General features: G+C 38.0%; 1 protein-coding gene across 3 annotated transcripts in view; it reads right to left on the bottom strand.

Moving 5' to 3' along the window:
* Positions 1 to 1251: 1251 nt before the first annotated feature.
* Positions 1252 to 27235, bottom strand: part of NYAP2 (neuronal tyrosine-phosphorylated phosphoinositide-3-kinase adaptor 2) — a 209251-nt gene continuing 183267 nt past the window's right edge. For all 3 annotated transcript variants that reach the window (XM_070422265.1, XM_070422264.1, XM_070422266.1), the window contains one exon: positions 1252 to 2466. In XM_070422265.1, the coding sequence (XP_070278366.1) occupies positions 2239 to 2466 (228 nt within the window). In that variant the 3' untranslated portion in view covers positions 1252 to 2238. The remainder of the gene's footprint in view (positions 2467 to 27235) is intronic.

Below are 27235 nucleotides of genomic sequence, written 5' to 3'. Positions count from 1 at the left end.
GATCGGCATCTGAAAACGTGCTTACACATGTTACCTAAATATAAGTTCCAGGGAATTATCCAATCATGACCCTATGGAGCCTGAATATAATAAATAAACCAAGATCATAATCAAGATGCTAAGAACTGATGTCTTATGTCTGATTGATTGGCTTGAGTGTATGTGGTCCTAATGACTTGAATCAGTATAACAACTTGGGTTATTAATACATTTTATTTTAATTATGATTTTATCTTAACACATTTTTATCACTCAGATTTGTGTCCCATGAGTTATTGGGTTTCATAACTGGTGAAATATGGCAACAAGGTTTATTTAAGCTCCTTAAGATCCCTCCAAGATTTCCTGAACTTGTGGTTCTGCTTTTTTTTTTGTTTTTACCACCTCAGGTATACAAGCAAAACCTAAAACTTTAGAAAGCATTTTATGTACACAGTTCTCCCACTGAGTCCTCATTCACGCACACATAACAAATACACATGCTCCCACTTACCTTTTCCTTATTTTTTTTTTCAGAATTCTAATTGGACATCAAAATATACATTAATTATAAAATCTTAAAAAATTATAAGATTTCAAAGGCTTGAAAGGAACTATTACTGATAAAGTATTACTAGATTTTTTAGGAATATAGATTACAAAAGTTCCCTAACTCCTGCTATATTTGGTTTTATTGAGCAACACTGCACTATTGCTGTCAAAACCCTTACAAGGAAAACCACTATGACAATAACTTCAAACACATACCTTGTCTCTCAGAAATATAATACTCAATTGATTGTTAAAGAACCACATACTGTCAATTTTAAGAAGCATAAATAGTAATTTAAATATACAAAATATATGTGATAGTTGCCTTTTTATTCATTTGTGGCAATATTTATATTCAACTAACAAGCTATTTTTAAAAGATATATATAATTTGTTTAACTTAAATTTTACCACCTCATAAAATTGAATCCACCCCGTCCCCGATCCCCTGCATTTCCTGTTTCTTCCTTGAAAGAAAATGAAATAAATAAGTGGTCATAATTCTTTGGTCACGGTGTCATAATTAGTGGGAATGGGTGTGATACTCATGCACAGAAGACTGTGACCCAAAAATGTGGTAATAACTAGGGTGAAAAAATGTACAAGAAATACCATTTCGTTAATAGACCTAAATTTTGAGGAGGATTGACATTTAGTGTACTAAAATCTGTAAACGCACCTGGTTAAATATTTATTTCTCATCTTCTTGGGGGGGGGGGGGGGGGAGAGGGGGAATGGGGGAGGGGACAAACAGACACATGAGAATTTACTTAGAAATAGTGATTACAGTGGCTGCAATGCCACAGGTCCCAGCTTCTTGAATGCCATCTCACTATTTATTTAACTTTTGATTCCTTGTTGCTTCCCTTGTCACAGTGAACCCTGGTCTCCTCCAATCAGATCAATGATGCAAGGATGGGCATCCCTAATGTCATTTCTGAAGGAAATTTTTTCTGCTGGGATGTCCGAAGATATCCTAATAACTTTATGTGGAGTGTGACTAACCATTGTTTAGTATCAAGATGATATTCAATAGAAATTCTTAGAAAGCCAGTGTAGCAAAAATGTCGGTGTCGATGTAATGTGAACATCCAAATTAAGCATCGCATTAAGCATCACACTCACATGCATTCCCTGTCAAACTCTTAAAAACATATGAAACAACATGTGTTCTTAATGACTATGATATTGAACTTATGCTTTACTAGCACCAGATCATATATTGTGTGATTGAACATGATTTATAGCTGTGAGCTCTTGTACAGAAGACAAATATGGGCAGAAAAAAGTAGTTTAACTGCAAAATTAATAATAAAAGGCATCAAGGGATTACATATATAAAAGAGAAGATAACAAACCAGTTAATACCAAAATTATATCATATAGTAAAACTCTTGATATTTCTGTCATTTATATACGTATATTGTGTATTATTTCAGGTGTCACCCATAAACTAGTAAAATATGTACATCTTAATCTCTTCCTGGATTCAAAATAATCCGTGATAAATAAGTGTGCCTTAATTGCAAGGAAATATACATTTTATTTTGCACTTGCCATGAGTAAGCGCAGCTTCCCATGAGTTTTCCAGGGAAGTGCTGATGTTCCATTCCAACAGAAAAGATACTGAACAGTTACTTAGCACATGATGAGTCGACCTCCCTCTTCACATTAAGTCATGTGGAGCTCACGCCATCCTGTACACAGTCATATGGCAGTATCCCAGAATACCGTTTGCTGTTTAGAATAGGGTGGAGGGCTGTATTTCTTTGCACCTGCATTCTTCTTCCAGCTGGGCAGGATAGGCATGCTATCCTGTTTGCAAAGACCCTTTTCCGTTTTCTGTCTAGCCTTTATTTCCTTGCACAAGCAACGCTTTTTCTCAATCATCTCAAGCATTGTATGGTCTCCATGAACCCACTGCATGCATGCCACCTAGCAAAAAAGAAAGAGTGAATACAGAACAAAAAAATGGAATGAAAGCAGGTTTTTGTTGTCGTTTGCACTGTGCTAGTAGTTGTTTTGAAAAATGTCAGCTGCTTGAATGTCTTACAAAGCAAAATTAAAGTATGGAAACTATAAATACATTTTCTACTTAAATTAGTAAACATTGTGATATTATTAAACAACTAGAGGCCTGATGCACAAAATTTGTGCAAGAGTAGGCCTTCCTTCCCCCGGCTGTCAGCACCGGCTTCCCTCTGGCACCCGGGACCCGGGCTTCCCTCTGGCTGCCGGCTTCATCTGGAAGGACGTCCGGAATGATGTCCAGAAAGATGTCCGGTCTAATTAGCATATTGCCCTTTTATTATTATAGATAACTTAGGCATAAATATTTTCCAATATATTGTAAAAGTCCACTATATAGAAATAAAACTGTTTTTATCCTTTTAAGCAATTTGCCAAATATTTTATGTTGACTCCATTGTCTTCTAGGTCCCAATATGTCTATGTTTTATAGATTTTAATGAACATTTCCATTCTTGAAATAAAACATTTGCTTGTTTATAAATAGCATATAGAATTAAAGACAGCAATGTAATTAAGCCATTAATCCAGGATGGGGAAGTTTCCACTTAATTATGTAGCAAATCTACTTTATAACTAGAAAGGGTTAAATAGTTCACTTGGAGTTTCTGAATTTGATGTTACAATTTTGGCAAAATAATCAGAGCAAATACTTACCTATTGCTTACTCTATAGCATATCCCATTCTAGCATAATTCATTTATTCCTCACAATGATGATGCTCTGAAGAAAGTACTATTTATTAATCCACAGTGGTAAGTAAAATGAAACAGAGAGATATAGTAACTTGACTGAGGTCACAGAGCCAAGGAATGGCAGTTAAGATTGGAACCCCAAAGTTCATCTCCAACACCATGCCTTTGACAACTACACTACACTGACTCAATATACACAGAACTGAAAAGGATTCGGAAGGTAAATTAGCACAATGCCCTCATTGTACTAAGATGAGGACGTTAAGACTTCAAAAAGTTATATCTTTACAAAAGCCAAGCACATAGGTTTTGGTGTGAACAAGGCAATAACAAATACCTAATCTTTTATGGAGAGGGCAGGACCGAGAGCTAAAGGACCAGGATCCAGATCTCAGGTGTGTCGAGTTTCCTCTATGCACTCCACTTATTGGCTTCTCTATCTGAGGAACTGAATTGATAATATCTCAATTCCAGAAGTGCTGTAAGGATTAAATTGCATAATAAAAGTGAGGTGGCTTTTTATTTTTATTTATTGATTGATTGAGAGAGAGAGAGAGAGAGAGAGAGAGAGAGAGTGAGAGTTTGTTGTTTCACTCATTTATGTATTCACTAGTTGATTCTTGCATGTGCCCTGCCTGGGGATTGAACCCACAACCTTAGCATATTGGGACAATGAGGGCTGAAGTCACTTTTGAAAACAGTAAGGTATTGCTCAAGAATTATTATTTTAATACTGACAAATACCTAGTTTTCCACACTTGCTTTCTGCCAAGCATGTGCAAAGAGCTCTATATGTGTCACATTAAACCCTCCCAGATCCATTGAAAGTTAGGATTTATCTACATACCACAAATGAGCAAACTGACTCAGAAAATTTAAGGCACACTAGATCAAGGTCACAGCTCATTAGTTGTGATATAGACATATGATATGTTTGACTGTAAAATTAATATTCTTTCTACTACATCATGCTCTTATCCCCTGGATATTCTTTAGAAATTATAATAATAACTATTGTTGTATGTACTACTGTTCCCAGATGCTACTCAGAATGCAAATATATTTATGGCTTTATGAGTCAGTAAAAAAGTGCTTATCAAATAAAACAAAATCAAGCAATTTAGCAGAATCCCCAAAATAATACTCTTAGATAAAGTTCTTGTATGTGCCTAGCTTAATATAAAATTCCTTGAAAGGATGAGCTGTATTTTATGCCTTTTGATGTCCTCTGGCTCCTAGCTCAGGACCTTGAACATGGGGGTTCACTTTCTAAATGCAGTCCTATGTGTTTGAAGAGTTAATATAACGAACAGGCTTTTGTCCCAATAGGAGATTGCCAAAGCTGCTTGGAAATTTTTCAAAAAGGTTATGATATTTTATGAATTAATAATCTATGCAATAAAAATACAGTAACTCTAAAATGGTGGAAATACAAACAAAATTTATTATGACAATAAACTGTTATAAATGGAATTGGTAACACCTGATTCCCAGAAGGTAGGCCCCAAATCTCATTCAGCTCAGTAGCCCCAACATGCTGAACAGTGATTGAGCTCTCCGAAAAAATTTTATGCATGAATAGATGCCAACATCACTAACAGTTTCTGTTGCCTCTTAGAAAACACGAAGGGTAAGATATTTATAGCACTTCTTCAATATTTGCATTGTATTTACTGCTCCACACAAACATTCACTCATTTATTACTTATTTTTTAATACTTTAGGCTGCAAATTATTATATGTCACTGCAAAATAATTTTCCTGGATTAATTCTCACACCAATATATTTCACAGTTGTCATAATATTTCATATGTGCATAACCATATCACCTTACCTATAATAAGTATGTGTTTTTAGTCCATGAGAAGTTTATGCTGTATAAGTATGTCAATTTGTTAAGAATAATCTACTCTTTAAAATCTAAAAAGAAGTTTAAGAGTGTAGTTATAAGGTATAGTTTTTTATATTATTTACATTTTTACTTTAGAATACTTATATATTCATTTGGTTGATTTCGTTTAAAATATTAATAGAAGAAAAGTAACCACTTTTTCTTTTTCAGACGACCCTGTCATATTAACCTATTCTCTTTTGGTGGCCAAATTTCAATACAAATTCCACAAGAAAGCATAGTCCAACCCATGAAAGAGAGATACTAGTAAACATTTTAAGAATTCAAAGACAGGTTGTTAGAAAGTAGCCAATTACATTTTTCAACATTTTAAATATTTTTACAAATATATCAAGTGTGATACAGAATTTACTTTTAAATATTACATATTTTTTAAATATTATTTCCTGGAGGGTACACTTACTTTTTAATTCACCCAAGTTGAACTCCAATGTTACTACTATGGCCATTTATGTGGCCAAATCCTCTAAAATGTGTCTAAAAATTACATTTCATTCTGATAGTAAGATGTTACTCTTTAATTCATTTATTTAGACAAAATAAATAGTATGTTTAGAAATTATATGAAGTGTATTAAGAATAATACCCAGGAAATATTTCAGACTTTCTTTTTTTTGTTTTATTATCAAATTCTTCATATCCAATTTAAATTTAGCCATAAAATCCCATTCGACTTCCCCCTGGAGTTAAGAGAACTCTGGGAGTAGATTTACAACTAATTTGAAACTAAGCCCAGAAAATAAACTCTTATAGTTTAGCTATTTAATCAAGTGGCCTTGTTTCTTGTCTTTAATCCAAATGTGTTTATTATGTACACCATGAAGGAATGAAATAAAAACATACACAGGCAAGTAAGTATACCTTGAGAGGCAATCACAAACAATTGTTCAATTAATATTAACACATATCTCTTGGACAAGATTTTCATATTAACATGATTCATCAGAGGCAATATTCTTGACTCATAAGTCCATAGACATAAAGTCAAATGAAGCTCTTCCTCAAGGAGATGAAAAATAGATCTACACCCCTTAAGAATAGGCTACACACTGACTTCTTTCCAAAGAGCACAGCATGAAAGGGGGAACAGAGTACCTTCATAGCCGAGAAACCTGGCAGACACAACCTACCCCACATCAGGTGATCAACAGTAACAAGTGATATTGAGAGTATGCACCCTTGTTGATGTGTTGAGAAATTCATGTTAGCTCTGTGGTCTTCTTCTCGCAAACCACAACTCCATATAACCATGAGAAAAACACCCAACATACCTAACTGGAAGGATACCCTACAAAATATCAGTCCAACAATCCTCAAAACACTCAAGGTCATACAAAATATGCAAAGTCCAAGAAGCTGTCACAGTCTAGAGAAGGAAAGGAGATATGCTGACTAAAATTAATTGATGTGGCATCCTATAAAAGGAAATCCAAATAAATTACTATGTATGGGCTTTAGCAATAATTCATCAATACTGATGCATTAGTTGTGACAAATGCATCACGGTAATGTACCATATTAACAATAGTGGAAACTGGGTGTGAGGTATACAGAACCCTCTGTACATTCTTTGAGATATTTTTATAAATTTAAAATTTTATAAATTATATATATATATATTAAAATCACATTATAGGACTCAATTCTTTCCAAAGAATATATAACTGTAGCTTTCATTCTTTAGATGGAAAAACATAGTGTAATAGAAAGAGTTAAATGACTTTGAGATCTCGATTGTTTTGTGACATTCTAGTAATATATATCTCTGAACTTGTAGGTACTTTATACAGATATTGTATACATATATTTCATATATACATATACTTACGTATACTTTATAGACTTCACATATATATATTTCATGTATACTGTACATACTTTACATGTATATTATGTCAATTGGCACATCATTCTTCACATGGCTGTAGGAAGCAGAGAAGTAAAATGTGCAAAGAGACTGAGAAACTGTAAAGTCCGATACATTGTTAATGACTTGTCTCCTGGTCCTTCCACCTCTCAGGAACAGCACAAGTAAGGAGTCTTGAAATTATTTCAATAATTAATTTCCCTAAAAAATAAACTAAGTACTTCCCAATACCAAGTAAACACCATCCAGAGGACAAAGGAACAGTAATATTGTCCAAAAATAAATCTACATAGTATTTATTTAGATTATTCAATTTTCCAAAATATGTAAATAATAAAGAGAAAAAATATACTGAAATAAGCAGTTGGAGCATTTCAGTATTAAAAATGATACCAGACTAGAATTACTACAAGCATGCTTGTCTCTGTTGGCTTTGACTTTCTTTTTGAAAAATATATTTTATTGATTTTTTACAGAGAGAAAGGGAGAGGGATAGAGAGTTAGAAACATTGATGAGAGAGAGATGAGAGAGACACATCGATCAGCTGCCTCCTGCACACCCCTACTGGGAATGTGCCCGCAACCAAGGTGCATGCCCTTGACCGGAATCAAACCTGGGACCCTTCAGTCTGCAGGCTGACACTCTATCCACTGAGCCAAACCAGTTAGGGCTGTTGGCTTTGACTTTCATGTCCCATGAGGTCGCATATAAACAATAATCCTTCATTCAGAGATTTGGAAGACAGGGGCAATATCAAGCATGTGCCTTGTTGGCCTCAGAATAAGTTCAGCTGTGAGCCTTGATAGTTGTGAATAAAATGTAATGTCTTAAACAATAGACACGCATCAATATTAATTTCCAGGTGCTCTGAGGGGAAAAGTCTATCAGTTCCATGCTCTCTCCTGTGCCAACTTCTCCCACCTGGATAACCCATTTTAGGAGAAATTATCATTTTCAGCAAGTGAGGAGGGGGGTGCGGGGATGTAAACTTTAATCTGGCTGAAAATGAAACAGGAGTTACCAAATTTCACTGAAATTTTCCCTTATCCCACAGAAAATGTATCCAAGAAATGGCATGAAGGCCAACTGGTGTGATTCGAAAAGGGGAAGCCACTTCTTCAAGAATTAGGGGAGACGGCAAGTCACCTACATCAGGGCTGTCCCTATCATTAAGGGTCATGAGGCTAGCCAGAGGTGTTAACACTCTCACTGAAAATGTTCTCCCTCTCCCATTTAGTGGGCAGAGAAATTGATTCATTATTAACCAAAAGTACATAAAGAACAAACATATAAGCACCACGGCTTTTTTACAGAGATTGTCAAGGTAACAGACAGAGATTGACAACATACAACCCAGTTCCCAAATACCACTGCCTGTTTTTGCAAGAATTTTTATGGTTGGGGGGAAAAAAACCAAAATACTATTTTGTGACACATGAAAATTATATGAAATTCAAATGTCAGGGTATATAAAGTTTTACCTAGCACACAGACATGCCCATTTGTTGATGTTTATGGCTATTTGATGCTATTGAGTTTAGTAGCTGGGGCAGAGACTATAGGGCCCACAAAGCCTAAAGTATTTACTGTCTTCCCCTATACTGAATAAGTTTGCTAACCTACCACGTAAATATCATTCACCTTTAAAATATGTATCTACTAAAACTGCCTGATTGAAGACAAAAAAGGTAGTGTCACTATTGGTATTATAAAAAGGGCTCTGAAACTAAACCCAGAGCACTGATTTATATGCCCTTATATATTTTTCATATCAAATTTGGCTCATTAGATAAAGTATAAAGAGGAGACCTTAGATTTCAAATCAGCTCCGACAATTAGTGTAGACAAATTATTTGGCATGCTAACTATACATTTTATGATTCCATCATTGTAAGGAAATAGAGGTGCTGGATTTAAAGAAATAAGTGGATAACCTGGCTTAAGTTCTCTAGATTAGGGGTTTGGCCAACCCCTTGTTTCAATAACCCTGCAGTGGTTTTTTGCTCCATAGAACATTTGTTTCAAAAACTTTTTTTAAAAATAATTTTTGTGAATTATTTTTCTTTTATTTTCCAACTATATTTTGAAAAGGAGTCAACTTTATATAATATAGACCCTCAAAAATCCTTTTGAAATTGACAAAACATTGAGATGGAAGGGTTATAATTAACTGAATGGGTCAGCAAATTCACAATCATGTTATTACTTAATTGTCAAATAAAAAGTGATTAGATCCATATTATTTGATCATTACACAGAAAAAAAAAGTCTTTTGGTTTGAATGAATAAGGCTTTCTCTTTGTATTGGTTATATAATAATTGATATTTTGAAAGCACATACAGGTGACCCAATAACATAATATTTTATATGGCAAACATTTAAAAGGCCCACTTAAATAATCCATATGACTTTATAATTATTATAAACACCACTTATTGAACTTTTAAAAGTTTATGCTTATTGAACTTTTAAAAGCATAAATCCAAAGCCAGAAAGATGAGTGGACACTTAAAGATTTTTTCCCCTTTTTTATCAAGGTCAGAATGAAGCTATTTGAACAGATAACGTAAGCATGCACATTTGGTCCTGGCTTTCAACCTCACTTTTGTGATGTTGTACAAGTTATTTACCATTTTCTCATGCCTGGGATATTATGAGAATTAAAGATTATGTAGGAAATGCCCCTAACTTTTAGACATTGATGATATTGCTTGAAATAATAACACCTTTGGTATAGCTTTTGCTTTTAGCATAGATTTTTGCATTATTTTTTCACCTTTAAGTCTGATATATTGATTAAATATTTTAAAGTATTCTCATATGATCCTTGCTCATTTATCAGCAATGTTGACTCAGAACCTATGTTTTATGAAATAATTGTTAGACAAGTTTACACCTGAGGCATGTACTGGAATTGTGGTGTTTATTTCACTTCTAAATTTAGCTTTTAGAGATAGATATATTGATAACATGAGAAGCATGTCTTCAGTGCAGAGTTGCTTTTGAATGTAACACTATGAGCACATATTAACTCCCTCCCTTCTTTTTCTACATGTTAAGACCCCCCTCCTCAGTGTGCCACCTCTGATCAATTACTAGACATGTAATGAAAAACATTATGTGTTGGTATTTTAGACCATATATGTTATTTGTTTTCACACATCTGTGCTTGCTTGCATGATCAATTATGTAAAACTCACCCATCAAAAGATTTTAAACATAAATTAGTAAGTCTTACAATTGCATGAATATAAAGACAAATTAGAGTTTCAAGTTCACATAGCTTGCTCATTTTCTCTGTCTGAAAAATGAAGAAAATACCTAACTCTTCGATTTTAAAGTGATATCCTTTAATCAAGCCCTGGGTCACAAGTCACTTTCAAGGGCAGATGTTGGTTTTAACTTCCCTGCTAAGCAGTGACCATTACAGCTGATGCCAAGGTCTTCCAACACCATCCCTCTTTAATAACAACAATCCTATTTTTGTGTGCATGTTTTATTTCCGTCTTTCTTAGGAGACAGTAAAGGTGGATACAATGGATAAAATGAACTGGTTTTACCACTTAGTTGTGAGATCTGGGCTAAGTTGCCTAACCTTCCTGACACCTTGTTTCTTTATCTGTAAAATGAAAACAGTAAGACCTCATGTTTGTTGGGAGGACTAATAATTTAGATCAATTACAAAGTAGACACAAAAATATATAACTCCGCTACTCCCTGTAGATTGTAAGTTTTTTGAAGATGGGGCTCTGTTGTTAATCCTCACTCCTTAGCCTTCAGCACAGTGGAAGTATGAAATAGATGTTCATGGAATGAATGAAAAAATAAACAAAGAGAAAGACTAGAAGTGCAATGCTCTCTGAGTGTTTTCAGGAAAGGAGCTTGAAAAGGATTCAAAGGATTCAAAGCCTTTGAATTCTGTAGTCTCAGAATTCTTAGCCCTTTGACTCAGGTTCAATGACAAGCCTGATGCTCCCTAAAGCTTAGTATGCATTCAGCCTTTCTTGAGAGTTGGCTGAAATGTGAATTCTTGGGCATTATGTGAGTATATGTGTTCATGTGTGCCTGTGTATGTGCACATGGTAGGCTTCCAGACAGCCTTCAAAAAAAGGTTTTTATATTTGTTTAATGAAACATAATGATTATTCAGTTTGATTGCAAACAATACAGTAATCCCCACACATACTTATGCTTCTGCAAGAATATTCACAAGTATGGTGAGATGTTAGTCTCTTGATTGGGTGGCACAAAAGTGTTAGCTTACTGAATTGCATTAGGGGGAAAAACCCAAGACAAAGGCTGTATAAGGGCAAAAGGTCATGCCTAGTTTTCACACCACCATGAAAGAAGATGTTAATTGCAGCAAACCGTCATTTTACAAGTTCCTGGTGGAAGCACAATTTTTAAGAATAAAATTTCAACTAGAAAAATGAAGGTTTTAAACAATTAAAATTCAGCACATTTGCCTGTAACAAGATGACCACTAAATGCACAAGCAAATTGTCAAAATAGCATGTTAATTTTGTATCAACAAATGCAAATTGGCAGTTTAATATGATTTAGCCCACGCTTTTCTGGTGAAAAGACCAGGATCAAACCTCTCTACGCAACAATACATTGTCCATCCAGATGGGAGCAACATGCTGTTTGCATCTTTATACATGCACACAAAGCACACACACAGATGTAATACATGGATTCTTCTGTGTAAAGAGAAAAACGCACTGACTGAGAAGAAATAGTTGATTTTTGATATAACTCTCAAGTGTCTGAAATTGCCTTAAAGTTGCTGCATTAAAATTTGTATAAAGTTGTGAAGGACATCTAATATAAGCATTACTGATATGTGACATGAAATATGACATCCATGTATCAAAATGCAGCATGGAGCTTTTCAGAGGAATGATGTCCAAATACAAAAATATATATATATATCGTGTCTATTTTCCCTAGTACTACCATGTGTAATCTTAAAAATCATTATGTATATGTGTACATGTATATAGGTATACATTCTTGATTTGGCTTTTATTATATTATTAGGAAGTGTTTGCCCTTGGGAAGTAAAAAGGCTGTAAGAAAATTGTGATACATTTTTCCCAATAAAGAAGACATGACATATTTCTCAGCAATTAAACCTAATGACTACAGATATAATTTCAGCTGTTAATTGATTAAGCTAATTGTTTGTAATAAAGGAAGATAAAAAACCTCTTAGCAGGTTTCAGAATTAATTTATGTTTTTAAATGAACAAGGAGTTTATAAGTAGAATGCCTTAAAGAGACATTCCCTAAAGGAGCAAACAGTATTACAAGATAAAATTCAATTACAACACATGTATTGATGTTTTCCACTAAGTATATTCTGTTAATCACTTACATTAGCATTAATTTAATTTCAAGTTTAATTTTATTACAAAATATTGGTTTTTAATAGTGCATATAAACTTGACCACAGATAAATTAGGAAGAGGCACATTGCAGTAAACATTTGTTTTATCTAGCAAAAGAGAGAGAGGCAAGCAGGATATTATAATCCTCAAGGAAGAAACTTTAATAATAATCTCTGGAGCAACTAACAATCTTCTTTAGTTCTTATAGCTTTGAATATAGCTGGGAAAGTACATGGAATACATTTTTTTCTCCAGCATAAGTGCATTGCCCTATATGAACATAACATTGCTACAGAACCAGAAACACACTGGCCATCCAAATGATTCAGTTCTGAAGCAACTTTGCTATTTACTAATTTGGGGCAAGTCACTTCACTTGCCCGGGCCTCAGGTTAGAAAAGACCAGAAGGCATGAACTGTGGAATGCAGGGCTGAGTCAGGGTTGCAGTTGTATTTTGCATAAAGTACACAATACTTAAAATTTTTGAACCGATGTAAAAAAACACACAAATAATTAAATTATGAGAGAGAGAGAGAGAGAGAGAGAGAGAGAGGAGAGGGAGTAAGAGGTAAGAGGAGGCAAAAACATCTAGATTTTGGCCTTTCTTAACCAATAGAGAAGCATGGGGCCTGGGACAGCAATGGACTGGAGCTGAGTTCCTTTGCCCTCTTTCAGTAAGTTTGTCTTTCCAGTTCAATCTGGTCGCCATTGTCATTCATTGCTGATGCAAAGTGCCACTTGCCATTTTTCATTTCACTGGTAATGCAACTTTTTCTATAATAGGAAAATACGTTCTGTACTATGGACTCTATCATTTCCAGTGCCCCCCAGGTGGCTGCTGGCACTAAGGGGTTTTGCTTCCCTAACTGCTCCATCTAAGTTCATGTCCTTTCCTTCTGTGGTTCCAAGTCCAGCTACTGTTACTTAACCCCTGAGACCTTTCATCCCAACTCAAACTCAGCACTTACTGCCTAGGAATCAAAATAACCTTTGTAATGTTGACCATATATTAATTGGACTTTTAGTGTGACTAGATTTCCTCAAAAGAAGCTGGACTTTTTTTGCCAAATTTATTCAGATCTTCATTGGGTCAATGTGGAAAGGCAGGAAGAAATGAACACTTTGTATGAGAAAACCAAAATCAGCTTAGGAGCAGCAGCTTATTGTAGCCTGTGATCAACCAAGTCAAGAGGGCAACACATGGTCCCTTTCCTTGCCGCCTTGAGGTCCTCGGTCTTGGTCTCGCTTTCTTCCCTCCTGCTTCCCAGGCTGTTTACTTATTGCCAAAGAGTATATCCCTTCAAGCAGCAAAAAACAAGGGGCGACAGGCTCACCTAACTGTTGTCTGGGAGAGGCAGGTCCTCTGTGCAGTGTTCTGTGCTCAACGGAAAAACTAAAGCCTTCCATCCCAGTGGGATGGCTTAGAGTGCCATTTTCCAGTGATTTACCTCCTACTTTTAAAAAGGCTTCTGAGGAGACATACATGTCTAATTAGGGAAATGCCCAATATCAATGCTGAGATTTTCTCTTTACACCAGTTTCTAAATGAGTGTGTGGGTTTGGAACTACAAAACACACCTACCCTTTTAACAGTCCAAATAGTCCATTTCCCATTTTCAGGGAATAGAACTGCATTGGAGGGACATTGAGAAGGTTATAAAATGCTTCAGATTTCCACTTCATAAAATTAAAATACTAGCCTCTATAAAAATATGATTTTGTGGGGTCCATGAAATATACCATAGCCTTATAATAAAGTTCTATAAATATAAGATGTTATCTCTGTTATTTAAAGATTTATGTTTCCCATATAATTCCTTGGATTAAAGGATTTTGAAGCTCCTGAGAAAATGAGCACTAGAACTCTAGAAAAATACAAATTATTGCTGGTAGAATAATGCAGGGAGCAATGCCATAGTTGGCAGTGATATTAAGACGGACTCTAAGAAAGAGTTGCAAACCCTCCTTGCTGGTGTAATGAAGTCCCAGAATCAGCTCCACACTCTTGCTCTCTCTAAGGAAGGACCTTAAGAGGGCTAGAGTTTTTTTCCATAGTTCTAAATTTGAGCAACAGTGTTCTCTGCTCAAAATACCTATAGAAAATAAGGAAAATACGTCGTTGTTTGGCCAAACTTCGTGGAAACAACTTTTAGAGGTTTCCATTCACATTCTGATTGGAACTTTTGAAGCTTATAGTGGCTGTACTGAGGAATCCAAGCATTCATCAAGTGTGGCAGGGTCTAACACAAAGGAAAGAGCCAGGAGGTCAACTGAACGTCGCAGTGTGGTAAACACTGTGCTAACAGCCTTATACACCATCTCATCTCATGTCTCCCTCCATATTCACTAACACAGTTGTGAATGTGTCTCTACTACAGGTGAACACTGAGGTTCCAGAGCTGGGTGGTGAAAGACAGTCCAAAGCCAAGGCTGACTGATTCTACATCCTGCCATATAATTCAATATAATTATCAAATGCTCTAATGAACACTGTGAACAAAATTGTAAAAAATAAAAAAATAAACACCAAGGCACTCTCTGTATCATATATTATAATTAGTGCAAAACATCTCACTTACTAGTTAGTGTTATTTTTTCAAAGACCATGATTTCCAAATATGCAGTGTTATTCATAGTCTCATGTTAACCTTCTTTTCTGACATAAAGTACTTGCTTTTGTAAAGCATTCCTTAAAAATGAGAACATGCTTCCAAAAGCAATTTGCAATTATGTCCATACTTGTTAAGCTATGTTTTTCCCTGAACATACATGCCAAGTTTCTCATACAATATATTTAATATCATCCTCTTAGCTGGAAGAGGAATACAATAATTCATTCATTGTCCTTTGAGGGTTGGGAAATGATAACAAAACCGATGATGTTTTCAAAACCATTTTATCATAAATTACCATTATAGTACACTCTTTAGGACTATAATTACAGCTCACCTTAATTACCATCATTTTTTAGATAAGACACCTGAGTCAAACAGGTTAAATAATTTGTCTATGGAACTCAGCAAGAGGATAATTGAGCCAGGATTGAACCCGGAGATTCTATACATCTGCACATTAACATCCAATCTCACCACGGTCATGAGCAACACCTCTCATAAATCAGTATGTTCCTGCTGAGATTACCCTGGGCCCCCCATGCTTATATCTGACACCTTATCATGCAATTCAAAATATATAATATTCTGGAAAGAAATAAGTGGTCTTTATTTTTATTTTTACTCTCTTTGGTTAAGTTTTACAAATTACAGGAAAGGTTGCCTCTCTCCCAGGAAATTTTAGAAAAAGGTCCGAAAGAACTTGACCTCTGAAGATAGAAGCCATTAATCTGTTCTAAGGTTTTCGAAAAGCAATTGAAACTGTTTCACCATTAGTAAACATTGAGTCATGCAAATCATTAACTAATCTATGGGGGCCATGAAAAAAATCGTATTGAGAAGCTAGTAATACATAATCATTCATTTTTCTACAGAAAATAAGAATCCCATTGTTCTCTCCTTTTACCACATAAAACTAGAATTTTGTCCCTTACTTTTCTAAAACTTAATCTACTCTAAAATCAGTATGTTATTAGAAATATACCTCATGTTCAAGGTCTCTGAACCCTAGTGACACCCGTGCCCTTGGCAAACATCAGCAAATCTTCAAGACGCTGCAGTGGGATCAAATGTAACCTTTGGTTCTCTCTCAATGCACTGCTCCCGGAAGCTGCAGGGAGGTCAGATTTAGATATACATGGGATGTAACAAGCGTCCCACTTGTCAATTTACTAATAGCAAACGTAGAGGGCTTCCTGGTCTCAAACAGAGAAAGGAGAGAATTCAACAGAGCAATGACAGGTCAGGGGTCACGGTCATAGGACAGTATTTCTGGACTGAGGGCAGCTCTCCATCCTGGCCCTGCTCTGACTCACTTTGCTCACCTCTCATTCCTCTGAGAATCACTGTAGCACCATCACTCCTGGCTGCCCTCTGCATGCTCACCAGTAGCAGCCCCAGGGGCACATGTGCTCACAAATGCTCCTTGTCAATTGTTCCAAATGAACTCTTTCCCCACTCCCACCAAAGCGTCTATATAAAGTAAAGATAAACTCTTCTCAGAGTGACTAATAAGCTCCCTGACTATTTTTATCTTAATTTCAAAAAGCATTTCATTTGCAAACACGAGAACATGTAGCCCTCCTAAGCATGGCAGGTCAGAATGCTTTCTAAACCTCCAAATCCATACACCACAATCCTATGTAATAAAAGGCTAATATGAAAATTGTCCCCTCGACCAGGAATTCCACCGGGAGTTCCACCAGGGGGCGGGGCTGGCCAGCTGACCTCCTGAGTCCCCTCCCCCAAGCCAGCCCAGCCCAATAGGCCCCAATTGGGGTGGGCCAGCCATACTCCACCCATGCACAGATTCCTGTACTGGGCCTCTAATCTAATATATATTCAAAGCCTAATATGTCTTCAAGTCATACTCTCTTCAGGACACTGGTCTTCTCATGAAAGTCTTGGTAGAAAAAATGGAAGGGTTTCATTCACCTTTGCTTCTTCTCTGCACCCAGTGGCCCTCAGAGCAGAGAGGTCATTACTGAAACTCTTACTGGACCCAGCTCAGGAAAACTGAGACCCTAAGCTTTGTGGCTTCCCCTGACGTCCTCAGCTCACCCACAGCAAATCTATGAGCCTAAGTTAGGTTCGTTCGATAGCGAGCACCTGCTTTGTCATCATGCTCAAGATTAAGGGTTAGCAGAGGACTGTGGGTAGTGAGGACAGCGAGGGCTGAAGACTGCTTTGGAATTTGCACCCTCTCAGCTAAGAACAGCAATAGGAGGTTATGCTGCTGGTGTCCCACACTGTCCCTGTTCCACCACGTGTCATTTCTTAAAGGAAACTGAGCTTTCTGACTAATTGCTCAGAAGCGCCAGAATTCTGTTACCGGGAAAGTCCCTTGACCATAGCATAGAACATGAATTCGATGCACATATCTCCTCTCACTACCTGGAAAATGTTTAGTTTGTTATTGATGGAGAGTAATAATCCAATGATCATGTTTATTTTTCTAAAAAAATGGTTACGAAGAGTCCAAATAAATTTTAGGAAAATCGACTTTAATCCAGATCACTGTCATTCCGAAATATGCACAAACACTTTTGAATTATTTGGTGCTTCCCAAATAATTGCTGAAATCCTATAGTAGGATTTTTAAGGAAAATACTGAAAGCATTTTTCTGAGGAAGGGATAAACTAGGTCAACAGCACCCCTTTGTGGTAATAGGAGGTATACACACTATAGTTAAGACCATTATTTTAGAAGGGTCTTTAGAAAAATTTCCATTATATTCAGAGGCTTAGAGACTCCTGCTGCCCTTTCCCTAGGCTTCAGGCAGAGCCACCAGGCATCACCTCCCCAGTTTGGCATTCTGCTGTGGTCTCCGAAGGGATGATAGCATGACCTCTCCCCGCACAACATTCCAGGATTTCACTCTCAGGCCTAATAAAAATACTTTATACACCTGCACGCACCCATTTCCTCTATTTAAACCTGCCTCTCATGCGGGGATGAGAACCAGATGGTCTCTCTCCTTCATTCCTGGTGTCTGTGCCCATGGTTCAGGCCACGGAGAGGGAACCGCAGCAAGATCTTCTGAAATGGATTCAGTCAGAGGAACTCATCTCGGCCTGTCCATAAACCTTTCAAGTTGGACCCGCAAATCTTAGGCCCACTGTTCCGGGCAGAGGGTGTGTTTAACGGCCGGGGTGTGCAAAGTCAGGATCTTCCCTTGAAGAGTGTTTCTGCTTTCCCAGGCAAATTACTGCACCCTCCGACCTCGTACACTTTCACACCAACCCCACCTTTCTCCCAGGTGATGTTCACACTGGTTTTAACAAGATATTTCTGAACAATAGTGTTTATGAATATCACCTTTGCACATCAGCAGACTATAGAACAGAACTAGGATTTAAATTTTATTTTTTCTCTTGAAAGTCTAACATAATTATACCTTTCCTATTACTGAACTGAAGGTTACTTTAAATTTTCCCCATTTAACACTTAAAATATTTAAATATATATGTATATATACATATACACTGAGTGGCCAGATTATTATGACCACCTGACGTTTGTAGGCAAATTAGCTATAATTTCGTGCTGAAGTTGCTAGAGGGCCAAACCATTATAAATAGGGAAGCAGGCTGTTGACCACGACAGTAGAAGTGATTTTTTTTCTGAAGATATGGGTAAACAACGCGATTTAACAGCCTTTGAACGTGAGAGATATTTGAATGTGAGTGGCCAGATTATTATGACCACCCCATCAGTATTTCGTTGGACCACCTTTTGCCTTCAATACTGTGGCGATTCTTCTTGGCATTGACTCCACGAGATGTTGAAAGGTGATGTGAGGAATCTGACACCATGCCTGATGAATAGCACTGTCCAGTTCTGTGAGATTTGATGGTTGTGGAATCAGCTGCCTGATGGCTCTTTTAACTTCATCCCACAGATTCTCAATTGGATTGAGATCTGGTGATTGTGGGGGCCACCTAAGCAAGGTAAAGTCTCCCTCATGTTCTTGAAACCACTCCTGCACAATATGAGCACTGTGTCATGACGCATTGTCTTGTTGGAAGAAGCCATCTCAATTGGAATACACCATTAACATGATAGGATGTACTTGATCAGCAATGATACTTAGGTATGTTGTGCTATTCAGACGTTGTTCCCAAATTGAAGGGCCCAAATCATGCCAGGGAAACATGCCCCAAACCATAACACTGCCCCCACCAGCTTGAAGAGTTGTACTCATGCATGTGGGGTACATGCTTTCATGCTGTTTCCACCAAAGTCTCACTCTGCCATCTGAATGATGCAACTGGAAACATGATTCATTGGACCACATGACTTTTTTCCAATGCTTGACTGTCCAATCCTTGTGTTCCTGTGCGAATTGGAGACGTGTTATCTTGGTAACTGCAGACAGCAAAGGTGTTTGAACAGGCCTTCGGCTTCCATATCCCATACGATGCAGTATCCTGCTAATTTGCCTACAAATGTCAGGTCATAATAATCTGGCCACTCAGTATATATACCATGTTCAAAAGCTATTAAATCGTGTTGTTTACCCATATCTTCAGAAAAAAAATCACTTCTACTGTCATGGTAAACAACCTGCTTGCCTATTTATAATGATCTGGCCCTCTAGCAACTTTAGCGCGAAATTATAGCTAATTTGCCTACAAACGTCAGGTGGTCATAATAATCTGGCCACTCAGTGTGTGTATGTGTGTGTGTGTGTGTGTGTGTGTATACATATATATATATACACACACACAGTATCTATACTAATAAAAGGGTAATATGCTAATTAGACTGTACATCTTCCGGACGTTCTTCCTGACAAAGCCAGGGCATGGCCAGCCTGCAAACTGCCCCAGGCCCCTCGCCCAGGCCATGCCTGCCCTCCAGTGGTGACCCTCTACCCTGACCTGGGGCCCCCTTCAGGGCAGGCCAGCTGGCCCCCACCCATGCACCAGGCCTCTATCCTATATAATAAAAGGGTAATATGCAAATTGACCCTAATAGCAGAACAACCAGAACGACCGCTAGACCAGTCACTATGAGGCGGACTAACCATCTCTTGGTCCCTTTCCCTGGCCAGCAGGCTCTGATTGCCTGATGGCCACCTACTGTGGGGGTGGGGCCGGCGAGCGGGCGGGAGCAGCCAACCTCTCGGTCCCTTCCCCTGGTTGTCAAGCACCAATCACCCAATGGCGAATGGGGAACCAGGGGTGGATGGCAGTAGGGGACAGGACTGGCTCCAGGCAGCTGGGGAAGATGGCCCTGATCGAAGGCCAGGCCTAGGGACTGTACCTGTGCACAAATTTTGTGTGCCGGGCCTCTAGTGTGTGTGTGTGTGTGTGTGTGTGTGTGTGTGTGTGTGTGTGTGTGTGTATCTCAGAGAGGAAGGGAGAAAGAAAGAGAGCAAAACATCAGTAATGAGAGGGAATCATTAATTGGCTGCCTCCTGCACTCCTCCTACTGGGATGGAGCCTGCAACCCGGGCATGTGCGCTGACGGGAAACTAAATGGTGATCTCCTGGTTTATAGGTTGAGGCTCAACCATTGAGCCCCACCAGTTGGGCATACACTTCAAATATTAATATAGTTTTAATTTGTTAATGTCATTCTCTTTAGCACTTTGCAACAATATTTTAAAGTATAAAACAAAGTGAGGTCTGCCCAGTATATCCTGGCTACCTGTTTCCTTAGGGTGGACATGAGAGGACTGTGTTTCTGGTTTCTGTCCCCCCCACACACATACTAAATGTAGCATTTTCACTAAATAAACAGTAGAAATAGTAATCCTACTATTTTATTAGTATTGTTACTTTGGGTAATTAAAAATGTAGGTATCTACTTATGTCTGTACATAGGGTTTGTTTTTGTAGCCCAGTCAGTGTAAAGATTACCTTTGGCCCAGATATTTCCATGGAAGCGAGTTTTAAAGGATTAATTAAACACAGTGATGTTTTATCTGTGGTAGGTAAATATGTGATATGCAGAGACTTATTCTGGAGCTTTAATTTTAAGACAATGCATTATAAGAAAGGGCAAATTCACATTTCATCATGACTTTTGATCTTTTCTCTAGAGAGGAAAAGACACATTTATGAAAAGTTACCCATTCCATAAGCACATGTACTATGTTTTATGCTTTCAAGTGGGCAATATATATTGTAAACAAAAATCAACTGCATATTCTTGCCTGAAACCTCACTACAAATAAGGCTCATATATTCATTTTGTAGTGTGTTGGTGTTTATACTTATCCTTAATCTTATTCTATAATGTCTGCAGTCAATGCATATTTAATCTATTTCTATTTTAATCTAAAATTAGCAAACAAAAAGGGGGCACCAGTTGGGACACAGTAGATTTGTTTTTTTTCTTGTTCATTCAGGAGAAAGCAATGCCCAGCACTGAACTTGGTGACTGTCAAAAGATTTCTAGTCCTCTTCCCCCCACTAGTGGTGATGAACGGTATAAACATTTGTTGTAGGTATTTGCTCTTAAACATCCAGGGGATCACAGCACATGTCTTCAGGAAAGAGCACCAAGAGTGGGGTTCAAGTCCCAGATCTGCCATTCCTAACTATGTGAACTTGAGACTTCACCTGACCTTTGTTTTTCAGTTCTTTCCATCAGGCATAGAGTAATGATTATGACTTGCAAGATTATTGCAATTGGTCACAAGAGAAAAGGTTAAGTCAAATCTATTTAAAAATTGATGAAACAATTTGCAACAGCATGGATGGAACTGGAGAGCATTATGCTAAGTGAAACAAGCCAGTCAATGAAGGAAAAATACCACATGATCTCACTCATTCATGGATAATAAACACCATTACAAACTTTTGAACAATAATAGATACAGAGGCAGAGCTGCCTCAAACTGATTGTCAAACTGCAGTGGGAAGGCCAGGGAGGGTTGGGGGACAGGAGGGAGGGGAGTAAGAGATCAACCGAAGGACTTGTATGCATCTATATAAGCATAACTAATGGACATAAGACACTGGGGGGTAAGGGAGGGCAGGGGTTTGTCAAGGGAGGGGGGGAAAAAAGGGCACTTATGTAATACCCTTTGTAATACTTTTAGCAAAAATAAAATAAAATAAATTGATGAAACAAAATTAGTGGGTTTTTTAAAGAAAATTCAAGAGGCACACTAACTACTGAATTGACTTGATCTTGCAGTGGACAGACTCTAGCCTCCTTTGACCCTCCTCTTGGTACACAGACTATTTAAAGTGGAGAAACAGCCTTTACCAAGTGATCAAATATCATGTTCCCAGTGACAAAATGTTACATGCCATCTGAGAAGGCCTCTTTCACTTAATCTTCTTGCTCAAAATGTTTAATTCTAACCTAACCACAAAGAACCATCAGACAAATCATAACTAAGGGTTGATCTGAAAAGACACACACACACACACACACACACACACACAAAACAACAACTGTTCTGGACTCTGGAAATTTCAATGTCTTACAAAAATCAATAGGCTGAGAAATATTTATGATAAAAACTAAGAAGGAAATGTTACATATGATATTTGATTGGATCCTAGATTGGGAAGAGGCATAGTACTGGGCACTTGTGGAAATTTAAAAATGGGCTTTCTGTGAGAACATAGTATTGAATCATTATAATTTGAGTGTGATTGTTTAGAAGAATGTCCTGGCTCTTAGAAGACACATCTTTAAATATTTGGAGATGAAGTGCCATGGTTAAAATATATTGGCACATGTGCGTGTGTGTGTGTGTGTGTGTGTGTAAAAGCATACAGGTGTGCTAGCTTGCTGATCTTTCTATGATTAAAATTTTTTTCAAAATAAAATAAGTAAAACAAACAAATAAAAGCTCTTGGACATTCCATCAATTAAAGATTCCTTTGGATTTAAAATATTTTTTAATGCTAATTGGCCAGGAAAGTAAGCTCTAGCATAATCTCCACCTTCATAAGAGGCTAAATAGAGATAGGATCAGGTAATCAGTGTTTAAATTATAGAGAAACAGCTCCTGAGCAAATTTCTGCCTAATATATTAGATAGATCACTTTCCCCATTTATAAAATGGAAATAACAATAATGATCATGTTTACAGTACCTAGTTCTCCATGAACTAGTTCTCCATTTGTTCTTCATCCCCTTATAACTTCCTTCCAATATTTCCCACCTCAACATTTGTTATCACTAGTGTAATGCTAAATTGCTTACATTTCTGTACAAATTGTATGGTTTTAGAGTCCCCACTCCTTTGCAAATCATCTTACCTCTAAAAATGCCTTCTGCCCTCTTATTAAAACACTAGAGGCCCCGTGCATGAAATTTGTGCACAGGGTGGGGGTGTCCCTCAGCCCGGCCTGCACACATTCCAATTTGGGACCCCTCTGGGGATGTCAGACTACTGGTTTAGCCCTCTCACTATCCGGGATTGCCGGCTCCTAACCTGCCTGCCTGCCTGATTGCCCCTAACCACTTCTGCCTGCCAGCCTGATCACCCCCTAACAACTCCCCTGCCAATTTGATGATGCCTAACTGCTCCCCTGCCAGCCTGATCACCCACAACTGCCCTCCCCTGCCACAACCCGCCTCCTCCACGTGAGGCAGTGGAGACGCCAGGACCGACCTCCTCCACGCAGCACAGAGACGCAGGTCCCCAAGGCCTCTGCTGTGTGTGTGGTCATCTTGTGACGGCCATCTTGTGACGGCCATCTTGTGACAGCCATCTTGTGACAATGTGAGGGCATGATGCCACCTAGGCTATTATTAGTATAGATTGGTCAAATGTGACATCCTGGTCTATAAAATCATGCCATCAAGACTCTCTAAGTTAATCTCTCTGTCTTTTGTACTCTCCTCTAATTACACTAATTGCTAGTGTGTGTGCGTGTGTGTCCTTTACTAGGCTGAAATTCCTGGGAATTCAATGAGTTTTTATTAAACATTGTGCCTCTATCGGAGCCCCTGGCCCTTATCAGGTGGACAATGAAAGTTTTGAGAACTCTCCTGCTGGGACCTCTATGAAAGCAACTTGCACGTTCTAAAGTGCTGATGCTAATTACTGCAAAGTGTCGACAGTCACACCGGCTAGTTATTAGTGAGGACAATTACACTACATGCTACTTAGTTAGTTGATGGTGCAAGAGACGGTGGCATAATGAGGGACATGGGACACAAAGGCTGGGTAAGTTTGTGTAAGGTGGAGGCTGGAGGCTTTGGAAAGAGAAGGATAAGGTAAAATGGCCAGAAATTAATTTTATCCACACTGTCTTTTTGGCCAGGACTATTTGCAAGACTATGACATATAAACTTATCAAATCACTATTGGAAAGTTTGCACCTAGCCATGCCATCCAGTGAATCGTTTCCCTTGGGTCCAGCCACAGCACCCAAAGCCTCCCGGAGTAACTGGGAGGCAGAAGAAAGATGATGGATGAGGAGGAAAGAAAAGACCTGATGTGTTTTACTCCAGACCGGATGATAAGGGGGCCTCACTCCTGCTGGGACCTCTACAATCCACCCCTCCTTTTAAAGGAGAGAGAAAAAGATGAAATGTTGCCCTCTTCTGGCAGCTTTGGCAAATCTTCACACAGTTCAGTTTACAGGAGAGTAAAAACAGTCCCATTCGGTGACTCATTTTGAGAAGGCATCATAGCATGGACATAGACTTTCTTTTAATATAATATACTGTAGTAGCAAATAGCTCTTTGTCACTGAGAGTTTTCACACCTTTTTTTAAAAAAAAAAATTAACTTTGCTTTGCATTTATATTTGGCTGCAGGAGTAGTTTTAGAAATTCTGTGAGCGTAACACAAATTCTGTGTGCTGAATCAGCCAAGAGACAAGTTATCATGTGTTTAGGGCACCGTCTCAGCAAAACAATAGCCCGGGCTGGGGAGGAGCCTGCAACCAAGGTATGTGCCCTTGACCAGAATCAAACCTGAGACCCTTCGGTCTACTGGCTGACACTCTATCCACTGAGCCAAACCGACTAGAGAATCTCTTCTCTAACTTTTCTCTCTCCTCCCCAACAGCCAGTAAAACTAGTTAATGAACTACCTGATGTGGGCATATGTGATGACTAAATACAGATTCACCTGCGATTTATTCTTTTCCCCCTCCCGAAAGTATAGAGAGGTATATTCAAAAGTTAGACAGCCGAAAACTGCAGGAATAAAGCAATGAAAAGGATACAAAACAAATATCATCAAAAAACATTTTTTGCGGGTTTCAGTGAGCATGCTGCTTACTATGCCAAGAAGCATATCTTTTCTGCCATAAAGCAGTTTTGTTAGATTCAGTTACATATTTTTTAAATCCTCTTACAGATTGCAAGGCGCACTTTAGACGCTAGGTGGCGGTAAGTGTCCACCTAATGCTGTGCTACTTTCCCCAAGCCAGGCTCGCCAGCCCAATCCTTACAGACTAATGGGGAAGGTTTCTAGAATGTGGACTTCCGCTAAGATCTGGCAGCCGAACGCTACCATCGCTTGTAGCTCTCAGATGGCATCATCAATCTGTAAAGCTTTAATGCTACTTCAACAGCTATCTGTGTACAACTCAAGCAAGATCTACTGCAAGAAATTGGTAACTTGACCTCGGGACTGAGGCAAAGCTTCACTTTCGACTATACTGACATTTGTAATAAACCTAGCAGCTATTTTTGGAGTCTATTTTTTAAGTGTTTGATAAAAATTGATAGGAAATTGGAAACCACAAGGAGTAAACTGTAAGTGAAGTTAAAATCCTCAGCTTTACTTTCCCAGACACACCTATATTATAAGTTTAGTAAACTAGACCACTGTTGGCATTTGCAGAGGGATATATGAGGGCCTGAAAGATATTTTTAAATATATATTCCTTTCCCTCTGACTTTGCTTAAGAAATACCCATGTACTAGCTCACATACACTTGGCAAGACTGAATGCTGTTAAAATTCAGGCCTCATGATTACATAACAATTTATAATGCATTACCCTTATTTTTTCTTCATTAAAAGGAAAAATAAAAAACAAAAATGTTAAATTAATGTCATGGGATATAAAATTATCCTGAACATGCTTGTGGGTAAATACATGTGCATATCAGAAAACAAGGCATTTAAAACAGTGGTCTGGGGATGCTCCAAGTAAATGCTGACACTGTTGACAAACTTATCTTGCATCTCCACATCCTTTGTCCTGACCCTCGCAGATAACAGCTTCCTATGCAGCCTTAATATTTCATCAGGTTCATTCATACGTTAACTCAAATAGGAGAGTAAGTTGTATTAGAGAGCAGGAAGCATTTCTGAAATGATACCTTACTTTGCTTCAAAGCCACACCTGAGACCTACAAGGTGAGAAGAAATGCAGATAGACTTCCTGCTATATGGTAAATAACTGAGTGTCTAATTCCCTATTTGGAAAATAAATAATAAAATAATCATACCAAGGAGGGGATATGAGAAACCGTTCTTTCTCAGATGATGGGAAAATGAGATACACTCTCTAGAGAATTTAAAATCAAGTAATTAAATGGACTAAAAAGCTTTTTATTATTACCATGAGCTAGCCGTTCCATACAAGGTCAGTGATATTGGGTGGGTGGGACCATCCCTCTGTGTTCACCCCTTTTGGAATACCATGGTATAGAATGACTCTCACACTTAGGATATTTCGGCCAGCAAGAATGTTGAATTTTTGGAAGAAGGGAAAGAAGTAGAAAGAGCTATTATTTTTCTAACAGGTAATGTCCATCCAGGACTTTATGCACCTATGTCATTAACCCTCAACAACAATGATACAAGACAGATAACACTGCCCTCGTTTGAGAGATAGGAAAACAGACTTGGAGAAATTAAAGAATGTATTCAAGGTCACATGGCTAATAACTGGTGGAGCCAGAATTTGAACAGAAGTCTTACTTCCTCTAAATCTCATGTGTTCATCCAGCTGAGTAGTTAAGCTTCTAGACTTTGGTACTTAATAGGTATTCCATGTCCCTTTGGTATCCTCAGATGTGAGGTGGGATGGTAATTGTACCCACGGGGAAGGACAGGGCAATAGAGCACACCTGCAATGAGGTAGGGAAACTCTTAGCAGGTCCTGGCACAGAGATGACAGTAAATGGTGCATGGTTTTCAGCACGCGGACTTTATGTAGGACCCCTAAAGAACTTAGTATCCCTTCCACGTGTTAAGGGATGCTAACTACATACTTAAGCTACCTCACACTTTGACTTGTAACCCTGG

The sequence above is a fragment of the Myotis yumanensis genome, unplaced genomic scaffold, assembly GCF_028538775.1.
Source record: "Myotis yumanensis isolate MYYU_CA2020_CCGP unplaced genomic scaffold, mMyoYum1.0.hap1 SCAF_8, whole genome shotgun sequence".
Classification (NCBI taxonomy): domain Eukaryota; kingdom Metazoa; phylum Chordata; class Mammalia; order Chiroptera; family Vespertilionidae; genus Myotis; species Myotis yumanensis.
The sequence above is the reverse complement of the archived record's forward strand: the minus strand, read 5'-3'. Positions and strand labels throughout refer to the sequence as shown.